This window comes from Podarcis erhardii (assembly GCF_964252035.2).
Source record: "Podarcis erhardii genome assembly, chromosome: 9".
NCBI lineage: Eukaryota > Metazoa > Chordata > Lepidosauria > Squamata > Lacertidae > Podarcis > Podarcis erhardii.
The window spans coordinates 7510691-7524148 of record NC_138512.1 but is presented as its reverse complement, the minus strand read 5'-3'; the positions used below and the strand labels follow the sequence as shown (position 1 = coordinate 7524148).

General features: G+C 44.8%; 2 protein-coding genes and 1 pseudogene across 4 annotated transcripts in view; 2 read left to right on the top strand and 1 right to left on the bottom strand.

Moving 5' to 3' along the window:
* Positions 1-13458, top strand: part of PML (PML nuclear body scaffold) — a 281106-nt gene that overhangs the window by 143537 nt on the left and 124111 nt on the right. The window lies entirely within an intron of this gene.
* LOC309349985 (10 kDa heat shock protein, mitochondrial pseudogene) lies at positions 4324-4781 on the bottom strand (annotated as a pseudogene). The gene has a single exon. The product of its transcript is annotated as a 10 kDa heat shock protein, mitochondrial pseudogene (transcript).
* Positions 12366-13458, top strand: part of CCDC33 (coiled-coil domain containing 33) — a 154476-nt gene continuing 153383 nt past the window's right edge. For both annotated transcript variants that reach the window (XM_081876254.1, XM_081876253.1), the window contains exon 1: positions 12366-12642. In XM_081876254.1, the coding sequence (XP_081732380.1) occupies positions 12592-12642 (51 nt within the window). In that variant the 5' untranslated portion in view covers positions 12366-12591. The remainder of the gene's footprint in view (positions 12643-13458) is intronic.

The following is a 13458-nucleotide window of genomic DNA, read 5'->3' as shown; positions in this document are numbered from 1 at the left end:
AAGTATTCTACAAAAAAATAATAGGATTATCACAAAGAAAAATTAACAAGAATTCAAGACATTTCAAAAGTTAAAACAGTAAACTAAAAACAGATTAAGACTCACATCAATTTTCTAAGGTCCTGGATAAGGGACCCCTGACCATTATGTCCAGCCGTGGCCGACTCTGGGGTTGTGGCGCTCATCTCGCTTTATTGGCGGAGGGAGCCGCCGTACAGCTTCCGGGTCATGTGGCCAGCATGACCAAGCCACTTCTGGCGAACCAGAGCAGCGCACGGAAATGCCATTTACCTTCCCGCTGGAGCAGTACCTATTTATCTACTTGTACTTTGTGCTTTTGAGCTGCTAGGTTGGCAGGAGCAGGGACCGAGCAACAGGAGCTCACCCCGTCGCGGGGATTCGAACAGCCAACCTTCTGATCGGCAAGTCCTAGGCTCTGTGGTTTAACCCACAGCGCCACCCGCATCCCAAGGTCCTGGATGGTCTTGTCTAAACATGAACGTTCTTTGCAGGCACAGAAAAAGTGTGCAGTGCAGACATCTGCCTGATGTCAAGAGGCAGAGAGTTCCAAGGTGTTGGCTCCGCCACACTATAAGATCCAGTTCTTATAAATGTGAAACGAGTATTATGTGGCTCCTGTAACAGGGCCAGTTACTGGTAGAGTGGGCGTAAACAGATCCCAAATTGTTAAGGGTTTTATATACTAATAGTAACAGGTTTCAAATGGGTCCCGAGTTGGTTAAGTGAATGTTTCAGTTTAGGGCACACTTGGGTTTAAAGAGGGACCATAAAGGGAGCTGGAATTAATGCCAGATATTACTAGCTAACTGGCAGATTGATGGGATAAAAGCTGCAAGACAATGACAGATGGTGTGATTGATTCATGGCACCTCCGAGATGCTTAAAGCTGGAGGGGAATTTTTAGTGCACCAAGGATCTTTCTGGACAGCTCTGTGGCTGAGCTTGTGATGGAACCATTAGCCAGAGAGAAATCCCCATTAGGCCTGTGATGAATGGTGACCCGTCTCCCTCATTCCCCAGCCAGAGTCGGCCTGTTGATGGATCTCTCCAGGCTGCACTCGGTGTTCATCAGGACTGTCGTTGGGGTGGTAATACCGCTGGCCTTGCGGGAAGGCTGGCCCTTTCTCTGTGCCCTGCCCGTCAGGGTCTCAGTTGTGATGGGGTGTTGGTTTCGGGGCTTGGTGGTATGGGCGAGGGAGCAAAGGAGGACCCTGTCAATTCACTGAGAAACCCAATGAGGCTGAAAAACAAACTCTGATGTCAAAGCAGGCAGGCGCCCCCTCTCCAAGCTGTGGAGGCATATAAATGCTGCTCACCAGAGCGTGAGCTTGCAATTTGTAGAGCTTTTGAACGACTGTCAACTGGGTTAGGGGGAGGGAGGTCCTGATGAATTTATCAGAAGCAGCTGCAGAGGAAAAGCATCCCTGACAGATGGCCATCCAACCTCTGCTTTAAAAACTCCATGGAAGGAGAGTCCACCACCTTCTGAGATCGTCTGTTCCACATCTGAACATCTCTTGCAATCAGAAAGTTCTTCCTGATGTTCAGTCGAAATCTCCTTTCTTATAACTTGAATCCATTGTTTAGCCCTCTGGACTTTAAAAAGACTTTAAGAAGACCACTTTCAAAAAAGGTTAAGGAGCTACTGGGTGAGAGTTCTGTGGTAAGAAATACTCAAAAAGAAGGGAGTCCAAGACCGATTGGAGTTTCTGAAAGGTGAAATACTGAACACAAAAAGGCAGACAATTCCAACAAGATAGAAAAGTGCAAGATGTCTTAAAAAAAAACCATTGTGGTTGCATAAGGAGCTTACAGATGTGATGAGATTTACAGTAAGAAGGGCAAGTATAAGAAAAGGAAGAAAGTGGAAATCACAAAGGAGGAGTATACACGAGAAGCCACCAGTCTCAGGTAGAGGGTCAGGTGAGCTAAAGCTTGCAAGAGAGGTTAAAAACAATAATAAAAGGTTTCTCCGGCCATGTTTGAAGCAAGAGGAAGACCAAGCAAGTGGTAGGTTCTCTGCGTGGAGATGACGGAGAAATGCTGTTGGGTGACAGAGAGAAGGCGGAACTGCTCTTAACTACTTTGCCTTTGTCTTCACCCAAAAAGAAAGCCCAAGCTGGTGATAACAGAATAAACGATGTTAGGAGGGAGGTGCAGCCCAAATTTGTTCTAAGGTGGTAAGGGAACACCAGGCTACTGTAAATGAATTCAAATGTCAAGGCACTGATGAGCTGCACTCAAGGGTGCTAAAGGAGCTAGCAGTTGTAATCTCAGAGCTTCTGTCTATTTGTTGACATCCGTGTGTCTCGGGAGACAATGGATGAGTGCGCCTTGGTGGGTGAAGTCAAACTGTTGGAAGGTTGCGGCACCTTCTGTGGGTGTAGAGACTGATTTGGGAGAGATATGTTTTGGTGCGGCTGGTACAGATGAAGGCGTCTGGTTGTGTTTCTTCTTTCTGCACTCCTCCCAGCAGTCATTCCTCCCTCTGGTCACGGCTGTGGATATACGACCTGTCTGTCTCCAGGCACTGTGGTCATCTGCAAGGGATTCCCACACGTTGCCAGCCTTTATGTCCTGTTTGCAGACATCTTTGTAACACAGAGTTGGTCTGCCAATGGGCCTGGTGCCTGTAGCCAGCTCCCCATAGAGCATTTGGAGATCCTGCCATCTTCCGTTCTGTGGACATGACCAAGCTGGGAATGTGGGCTTGGGAGAAAACATCTCTGTTTGAGACTCTGTCCTGCTATGTGATGCCCAAAATCTTCCTGATAAAACACACATGGGAGGTGTTGAGTTGCTCCTAGCAGTTCCTGCGTGACTTTGGGCCAGTCATTGTCTCAAAGTCTTATTATTACAGTGCTACCTCTAGATACGAGCGGGATCCGTTCTGGAGCCCCGTTCGCATCTAGAAACAAACGTAACTAGCGACGGCATGTCTGCGCATGCGCACGTCACTCTTCGCCGCTTCTGCGCTTGCGCGTGATGTCATTTTGAGCGTCTGTACATGCGCAAGCGGCGCAACCCGGAAGTAACACGCTCCGTTAGTTCCGGGTTGCCACGGAGCGCAACTTGAACACGCTCAACTCAAAGTGTATTCAACCCGAGGTATGTCTGTATTATTATTTCTAAAGCCGCTAAGCCTTATTACTATTTATACATTTTTGTCCCATCTTCCTCTCAGAGGAGCCCAGGGTGACAAATGCCCAAGCACTGAAACAATACCATGAAAAACAGAATTGTGTTGATGAACACTTTTATTGTGTAAATAATATTGTCTTGTCTTGTCTTTTCCTCTTTTGATTTTTTTACTTCGTATCCTTGTCATTTCTGTATTTTTTTTTCTTTTCCTCTTTTTTGTTCCTTTATAAATTTTCTATTCTCTACATAATTCTCTTTTTCTTCATATGTATAGAGATAGCATACAATGTTTGTATAGATATGCAAATTTTTAATAAAGAATAATTAAAAAATAATTTTAAAAAACAGAATTTAAAAACCCTGTTTAAAACATATAAAAATGTCCACAATGCACTCGCGTAGCCTCACAATGAATGTTTTCAAGGTTGCCAGACACAGCATTGCTCAACCTTGCAGGGTAGTTGTGAGGAGGGGGAGGGAATCTTGCATGCTGCCTTGAATTCCTTGGAAGAAAAATGGGCTATAAATGCAATGAGATATACAGAAAATAAATAAGAATTGCTAATATGGGGTCATGTTAAGCCAGCATAGGCTTCCTAGGGAAACGAATGCTCCTCTTGATTGATTTAAGACTCCAGCAAAAAAATACTAAGGAATCAGTGGCGAGAAACAAATCTGACATTAGGATAAGGTAATTATTAGGTATTCACCACTGCCAGCTCCTTCCCTCTGTAATAATCGCTCAGCGCGTGTCAAGTGTCTGCCTTTACAAGACAAGTAAATTGGCTTAAAAGGGGGAAATTGCTTTTCTTTTATACGTACTGAAAAGAGAGGAGTTTGTGCCAGTGCGACTGACAAATGCAGAAACTGCAAAAACTCACTTTAATGGAGCTCACAATGACGGCACCAGCCAGCCTGCTGCTTTAATTATTCACCAGGTGAACTGGGTTTATTTTATTTTATTGCATAAGCGGAATGGAATGAATTCAGCAAATGTTGGCCCCTAAGGGGGTTCCAGGATCATTGCTGCTGTTGCATTCTAGGATCCTACCTGTCTATTGTTCTAGGATCCAAGCTTAGTACATAACAGATGGAAATTTCTTTCTTTCTTTCTTTTTGGCTATACACATTGTTTTATTTTGAAGTCACAATGATACTTGGTAATTTGGGAGAATTTGCATTTATTAGAAAATAAAGAAATTATTTACATGATGGAACAGAACCATTTGAGCACTTTTTGAGGAATAAAAACTTAATGATAATGCAGCAAGATGAACTGTTCAGTCCACGTATTTTCCAAGAATATCACCATCTCTAAATATGAAATAGTCCTTGTCATCCAGTACAACTTTTGTTCCACCATACTCCGGTAGCAGAACCTTCTCACCAACCTTTACACTAACTGGATGAGTGTCTCCCTCCTTGCTCTTAGAGACTGTTCAGGCTGCCACAACAATGGCTTGTAACACTTTTCTTTGTGATTTTTCTGGAATCATAAGGCCTCCTTTAGTTACTGTCTCAGCTGCACACCTTTCCACCAATACGCGGTCGAAGAGGGGAATAAATTTTTAAAATGCCTGTTCTGCCATGGCGCGCGCTTTACAAGGGCTCCTGCGCCCGCTGCGAGGACTCCTTGCACCCCTTCCAGATGGGAATTTCTTAAAGGGGAAATGTTGAAGGCACAAATGCAGAGGATTCCAAAAGAAAGAAAAATGAGAGGGAGCTGGGTATGTTTAACCTGGATAGGAGGAGACTGAGAGGAGTTACGATAGCTGCCTTCAAATATCTAAAGGGCTGTCACACAGAAGATGAAGCAGGCCAGTGGCGTAGCGTGGGTTGTCAGCACCCGGGGCAAGGCAAGTACAGTAGTGCCTCGCAAGACGAAAAGAATCCGTTCCGCGAGTCTCTTCGTCTAGCGGTTTTTTCGTCTTGCGAAGCAAGCCCATTGACGGCTTAGCGGATTAGCGCTATTAGCGGCTTAGTGGCTTTTAGCGGCTTAGCGGATCAGCTGATAAGTGGCTTAGCGGCTTAGAAAAAGGGGGGGAAAGGAAAAAAACCCCGCAGGAACTTGCAAGACATTTTCGTCTTGCGAAGCAAGCCCATAGGGAAATTAGTTTTGAGAAGCGCCTCCAAAACGGAAAACCCTTTCGTCTAGCGGGTTTTCCGTCTTGCAAGGCGTTCGTCTTGCGGGGCACCACTGTAATTTGCGCCCCCTAACCCTGAGTGAGCCAGGTAGGGGCAGAGAGCTGTGAGTGCGAGTGCGCCCCCCCTCCAGATGTTGCGCCCGGTGCGGCCGGCCCCCCTGCACCCCCCACGCTATGCCACTGGAGCAGGCTTGTTTTCTCCTGCTCTGGAGGGCAGGACCTGAACCAATGGCTTCAAGTTGCGAGAAAGGAGATTCTGTCTAAACATCAGGAATAATTTTCTGAAAGGAAGAACTGTTTGACAGTGGAACAGTCTCCCTCAGTAGGTGGTGGACTCTCCTTCCTTGGAGGTTTTTAAGCAGAGGTTGGATGGTCAGGGAATCTTCAGCTGGGATTCCTGCATTGCAAGGGGTTAGACTAGATGACCCTCAGGATCCCTACCACTTATACAGTTCTTTGATCTTCTTTTAAGCTATACTCTTTACACAGGCCTTCACAATATGAACAGCTCTCTTTTTAACCAACCAGTATCCACTGATGTTCTGTTGCTACTTTGCGTTCTGTTTTCTGGATATGTTAAATACTGATTTTGTTATATTTTGTATGTTGCAAGCCATCTTGATATACTTTATAAAAGTGCAAATGATAAATATCTAAACTGCAGCACAGCTTTGGATGTTCGTTAAAGATGGGCATCCTTGTATCAGTCTTTAACCACCTTGATCTCCAGTACAAAAAATATGGTTAAAGTCCATTAAGGGTAACTAATCTGCGTTAAATAGTCCTGGCTCCTCGCCTCAAGGTCTTCACCGATACGGGGCCCAATTATATGGCGTTAATCATCATTCTACTGTCACTTCTCTTTTCTGAGCCTGCATGGATAGGAGGCATGGATGTTTTATTTATGTGTTATTTAAAACAACATTGATTAAAATTTCGTTTCCTTGGGTCAGGCAACAGCAAAGGGGGAATGAGCATGTCAGCCTGCTAATTATTTTCTTTGAGGAAGTGCCTTGCAGTCATATTTTAAGGGCCTAATCCTTGGCGTCTGTTTTGCTTAGCTCAGTGGTCCCTGAAGATGGGAGATGGAGGTCAGAGAACAAAGGATAGCCCAGGCATTGTCTTAATCTCCATCCTAAATATAATTGCTTCCTGATTCTTCCACACCTCCTTCCTTGGCCTGTTCTGGGAGATGGATTTTCCCAGGTGAAATTGCTTCCCATGTTTCAGTCAGCGGAGACAGGCTGGGGCCTGTGTCATTCCAGCTATGCATTAATAGACCTTCAAATAAGATTTCATAGCCTCAAATCAGATTATTTATATGGCTTGGGTTACTCCAGAGAGCAGATATGGACGGATCATGGAAATGGAAAGGAGGAGGAGGTGGAGGAGGAGGAGGAGGGTCACCGCAAAGGAGAGCTTTGCAAAATCGAACCAAATATCCCTGTAGACCAAAGTTGCTTTTTTTTTTTTTTTTTTTAGTGGGAAATGTGAGGCAAATGCTAATTTTTCTGATGTGGAGATTGTCGGGAACAAACAAATAGGAGACTGTGAGAAATCTGGGATAAGCATCCTTGTTGAGCATATTAAAATCAGCTACTGTAGTGAAAGGGACACGGGTGGCGCTGTGGTCTAAACCACTGAGCCTTGGGATTGCTGATTGGAAGTTTGCGGTTCGAATCCCCGCGACGGGGTGAGCTCCCGTTGCTCAGTCCCTGCTCCTGCCAACCTAGCAGTTCAAAAGCACATCAAAGTGCAAGTAGATAAATAGGTACTGCTCCAGCTGGAAGGTAAACAGCGTCTTTGTGCGCTGCTCTGGTTTGCCAGAAGTGGCTTAGTCGTGCTGGACACATGACCCGGAAAAACTGTGTGCGGACAAATGTTGGCTCCCTCGGCCAGTCAAACAAGATGAGCGCCGCAACCCCAGAGTTGTTCGCAACTGGACTTAACTGTCAGGGGTCCCTTTCCCTTTCCCTTTTACTATAGCAAAATGGTGGCACGATATTTTGCTACCAACATTGGGGATTGTGAGGATTTGGAGGTACACATGAGGATGTTGGAAAGAAGCTTGTGTTCATGCCCCTTCCGCCACCCCCATGTCTCCACATCCAGTACCACCACTGGCACCAGATTTCACCCCAAGTCTCTGAGATCCCAGGAATGTACATAGGAAGCTCCCTTATCCTAGTCATGACTACCAACCATGATGGCTCAGCTCTGCTTCCACAGTTGGAGGCACCAATGTTTCTATCAGTTGCTGGAAACCACAGGGTCCTGCAGGCCAGACTACAGCAGGTAGAACAGGCCAGTGCTGAGGCAACACACTCCCTCTTGCTCTCAGCTGTCCATGGTCCTGGAACTCTTGCTCTCAGGCAGTCCTGAGCCTGTTTTGGAGTCTCTCATCTTGACATTGACAAAGTTGCTTATAGAGATCTTCTGGTTTGTATGACCTCGGGGGCAGGGAGATTAAGTGCTTTATACATAAGTCATTATTATCAGTAAATGACAAATAGGAACAACTAAGTGAAATTAATACTACTTCCTGATTATGATACAAAAGTCCCCAATCTGTTTTTGCTTTGGCTGTTTCACTTTTTTGTTTAAGCCTCTTTTTTTAAAATAGATTTTTATCAAAATTTTAAAGGTTACAAAAAAGAAAAATTAAAAAAGAAAAAAACAGAAAAAAGAAAAACATACAAAACAATACCAGCACAAAAGATAGAAAAAAAAGAAATCCTAACCTTCACATAACTTTCACATAACTTTCTTTCCTTTACTTATTTCCTTGACCTCCTCATGCCTCCCTTTTTTGTATTCTAATTCAATTAAGTATTTCAGCAAATCCTTTCCATCTTTGTTTTTATCCTGATGATTTATCTTAATATACTAGATTTTACATTCTCTTCTTTCACTAAATAACAATCCATTTTTACTTAGATCTTTATATCATTTCTGCTAAAAACAACATAGCTTCATTCCAACTTTGTTTAAACCTCTTAATAGCAGCCAGCAAATATACTGCACTGTAGTGTTCTCTATCATGTAGTTTCTTGGTAAATGCAAAATAGTAAGTGTTGAAGTAACTGTCCTATCATCCACCCCTGTTCTCCTCAGCACACAAGTTCTTAGAAATTGTTATCAGCCTTCCATATCTTCTCTCTGCTCTCAGGACTATCCCATTTGCTAATGAAATCCTTGCACTCTCTTGTTACACTGCTGTTATGGTCTGTAATGATGCTGTTTAACCCTTGTCCCTCTGCCTAATGGGTTGTGAAGCCAGATCCCAAGTTGCCCATCCCTGTTCTCTTCTTATCGCTGCTCATTATCAGATGCATCAATCATTAATCAGATGGGGCAAAGGAGGAGACAGGCAAGGCGTCTTCCGGGGAACTGTGGAACTGACCTTTGTATTCCACAACATTCACAAACAGGCCAAAGAAGCAGAGCCTTGGTCAGCCTTGAATGTGGCAACTTCTGAGGATCAGAAGAAGGTAGTCTGAGGTGGCCTGGATCAGGCCAATGGCTAATCTAGTCCAGCTTCCTATTCTTACAGTGGCCAACCAGCTGCCTCAGTGGGAAAACTGCAAGCAGGATTCAAGCACAATAATCCTCTTCAGTAAGAGCATAAGAAGAGCCTGCTGGATCAGGCCCATGGTCCATCCAGTCCAGTATCCTGTTCTCAAAGTGGCTTCCTGTGGGAAGCCAGAAAGCAGGATCCAAGCACCAGAGCCCTCTCTCCTCCTGTCGTTTCCAGAAACTGGTATTCAGAAACAACTCTGGAGGCAGAGTAGAGCCATTGTTGCCAGTACTCACTGACAACCGTCTGCTCCAGGAATTTGTCTAATCCTCTTTTAAAATCCTCTTGGTAGCCATCACTGTCTCCTGTGGGAGGGAGTTCCACAGTTTAGCCATGCAGTGTGTGAAGGAGCCCTTCCTTCTGTCCTGAATCTTCCAGCATTCAGCTTCGTTGGACGTCCAGTTTGCTCCTCTCCCAGCCTGGAAGCCTCACTCCCTTTCCCTGTGGCTCACGTGTATTTCGCTGGCAGACAGAGAAAGTGTAAAGCAACATTGCTCCATTTTCTGGGGCTGCTCTCATCCTTCCCTGTCACAAATGGGCTCTTTCCTCATTTACTCTGCCGTCGTTAGCCTGCATCCTGAGATCTCCATCTGGTTTTAAGGGCACCCAGGGAACTATTGAGTTAGGGAAAGCTTACGTCGGTGATCAGTTCATCTTCATACCACCGAGCCCACTATTATTTTATAAGATCTCAGGAGAGGGATAAAGATGGCATGTTCCAACAACTGCTCATAAATCTCATGCGGGGAAATCTTCGATGTCACTGTGGGGCTCTGGGAAGTGTAACAGCTCCCTGCTTTGAGTATGTTAAGCAAAGGGGTTGACGGTGGAATGATCAGCGATCAGCGTAGGGGAGGGAGAATCACCCATTTCAAGAATCCCATACATGCATGTGTCTTGGGGGAGGAAGGGAAATAGGAGGGATTCATTGTTGAACACTGTTAGTACACCAGTTTCGGAAGTTTTAATTCAGCAAGCCAGAAGGACACCTGAACATCTAATTTTAGAGTCTGGTTTTCATGGTCTTATGAGGACTGGCACTCAGTGCTTTCCCAATATTGGGGGGGGGGGTGACTGCCTCCTTGGTTGCACGAACTCATCCGCAGTACCCCCTACCTTACCCTATGAAAGGCAGTATTCAGAACAGCAGTGCATGGCCCAATAAGGAAGATAACAATAAGGCCTTAAATTTCAAAACAGTGGCAATTAATTGGACATTTTTTTTTAATATAGAATATTTATTAAAGTTTTCAAAAAATGATACAATGTAAAATAAAAAGAAAAAATAACAAAAATACAAAAGTAAAAACAATTAAAAACACATAAAATTTCCATTACTTATTTTCTTTTAACTTATTTTCCAGACCTCCTCATACCTCCCTTTTTTGTATTCCAATTCAATTTGTTAGTTCAGCAAATCCTCACCATTAGTTTTTGCTTATTTCTAAACCTTTTTTTCATATTCTCTTAAGCATTACAGCTGGAAACCACTTAATTTCTGTCCAACATCATTCTAACATTCCTTAATCTTACAATATTTCTGTAAATAGTCTTTAAATTTCTTCCAGTCTTCTTCCGCCGACTCTTTTCCCTGGTCTTTAATTGGACATTTCTTCATTAAAACTATTAAGTTTAACGAATTCAGCAAAATGGATGATACCGGCTTTTCAAAACTTGATAGTCACTGACACCTCCAGTGCCTCCTGTCGCCCCCTTGCCTCTTAGCAACCCCCAGGTAATCCCACCTCCCCACACCAGTGGGGGGCACCTCCCATTGTGGTTTAGGTAGTAACACCTCTCAATGTGATAAACCGGTGCTACTTCATTTGGGGCCCTCTGATGAATGGGGCCCTGAACGTCTGCTTCAGAGTCCTGATCTGATGGATCTGATGGTGCCACTAGCCTCTGAATCCCAGTTTGTGGTGAGCGACAGCAGGAGAGATCTGTTGCCTTTATGCTTGTGAGCTTCTGGCAGGCGTCTGGTTGATCATGGGAGGAAACAGACAAGGCTTTGGGCCTGATCCAGCAGGATTCCTATCATTATCTGACAGCCCAAAGTAGGCCTGGGTGGCAAGCATTTCAACAATATAAAACACAAGAAAGCATTCTAAAAACATTTAAAAGTGATGTTTGTATGTTCACCTAGAAATCCACTATGTCAGGGGTCCTCAAACTTTTTCAACAGGGGGCTGGTCCACTGTCCCTCAGACCTTGTGGCGGGGAGGACTATATTTTGGGGAGAGAGGGAAAAAAGAATGGTGGCGGAGGAATGATGAGCGGAGCGTGAAAGGGCTCCGGAGAGGGGCTGCTTTAAATGGCGGCTGCTTGAGAGGGGCACTCAGCCAACCGCGGTTCCTGTGTCTTGCGATCGGCAGGGGCTGGCACCGGTGGGATGATGAGTGGTGCACGAAAGGGCTCCGGAGAGGGGCTGGCAGCAACAAAGCCCAGCCCCCTTCCTCCTCTAGGCAGGGCAGGGAAAAGTCAGGAGGGAGGGAGGGAGGAGGCGCCGCCGCCACTGCTGTGTGAGGGAGAGGGAAATAACATGCATGCTGGTGATCCACACAGCGATTCCTGGACCATCTGCGGGCTGGATTTAGAAGGCAATTGGGCCTGATCCAGCCCATGGGCCTTAGCTTGCCAGCCCTTACACTATGTTGAACTAGGGAGTTTTGGTACCCTATCAGAAGGTATATGTCCCAAATTGATGCAGGAATCCGTCCAAATCCCAGATCCTGACTTGGGCTGATTTGGGTTGATTCAGAATTCAGCTGCATTGGGTTGAGAGAGGTTTAGATTGCCTTGGATCAGATTGGGTCCATCCAGAGTGTTCTGGAACTGTCAAAAGCGGGGCAAGGAGAGTGGGCACAGGTAGCCTTCCCCTCTCCCCTACCTTGCTTAAACATATAGGTGTGGGTGGGGCAGGGGAGAAGGAGAGCTGCATCTGGTTGGATCAGGCCCCAAATCAGATTGGCAGGCCCATGCACAGCCCTGGCCAGAAACATACACACACACACACACACAAAATCAACCAAAAATTATCCAAGAAGGACTTTCAACTTAATTGAGCAAAGCGCTGTGTTTGAAGGCAGCAAATTGAATCCATACAAAGTCAGATCAGGTCCCAAAGGAATCATTGAGCAATGTTAGCTGTGACTTGAGTCCCATTGGTTTCAATGGGAACAATGTACAACCAGCTCAGTTTAAACCCAACCTATTTTGGAGCAAAACTTATCCCCTGCCCTTTGTAGGGGTGAAGTGGAAGAGCAGGAGCAGCCCTTGAAGATGAAATCTTTAGAACTAAGATACCCTAGGATGTCCTAATGAGAATGCCCTAATAATAGCCCAATTTCATGCTGTAAATCTCTTTGAGAGCTTTCTTCAAGTGCATAAAAATTCCGAATCGATCTATATTCTTAAAAAAGAAGGTAATGCTGGCCGCAGAACTGTGATGCTGCTGATGTCATAAGCAGACAGTTGTGGTGGAATCCACACCAGGAAGATGCAGTTCTGGGGGTCGCCTCACTGATGACTTTCAGCAAAGTTCTCCTTGGACTGACCTTTACAGAGGCTCCTTTGAAGCTAGGATGGAGTATGCCTTCTGTTTTAAAGGAAGGAAAGCAACAGTAATGATCATTGGAGTCAGGCTTCATTCTGACATAGCAGTGGCCTTAGAATGTAGATAAATAACTCCTATACAAGAAGCAAAAAATGTCTCAAGTAACGAACGATGATCCTGAAGAGGAACCTACTGCTCAGGAGGTGAGTTGCTGAACATTCACTGCCCTCTCCCCAAACACAGAAAAACATACCCTGGGATAACATCTCTAGTATGCAAAAAAATAAAATAAAAAGTGTAGGTTAAAAAAATCCACAAAGTTAGCAGTATTACTGATGCACTGCTTGAATAGTTCATTTTGAAAAGGACTAAGTTCTAGTTCCAGTTCACCCCTCCAAAAAAAAAACTATTTCTGTTCCAGTTCAATTCACTGCTCAATTTACAATTTGATTATGTGGTATGCTGCATCCCCGCCCCAAACCTCCAGAATTCAAAGTTCAAAATAAACAACAAAAGGAGCATCACTTTTCAGGTCGCTAAAAATGGTCACTGTAATAGCTGCAGAGTTAAGTGTGATGAGACATCTGCAGGGCATCAGGTTAGGGAAAGCTATCACATCTTCTCCCACAGTAGAAGGCCTCTGTCTTCTTTTGGGTGACCCCCTGCTGTGGCTAAAAGCCCAGAAGCAGCTACTAGATAGCATTCACTGCCTCGTTTTAGCCTCAAAGCAGTTTTTCTCAGCTTGCTTGCTTGCTGAACTACAACTCCCAAATAGCTCCAGTCACCATGGGCAAACATTTGGGGTGATGGAAGTAGTAGACCAGGGGTCAGCAACCTTTTTCAGCCATGGGCCTGTCCACCGTCCACAGACCATGTAGTGGGCCAGGCTATATTTTGAAGAAAAAAATGAACGAATTCCTATGCCCCACAAATAACCCAGAGATGCATTTTAAATAAAAGCACAAATTCTACTCATGTAAAAACACCAGGCAGGCTCCACAAATAACTCAGAGATTCAT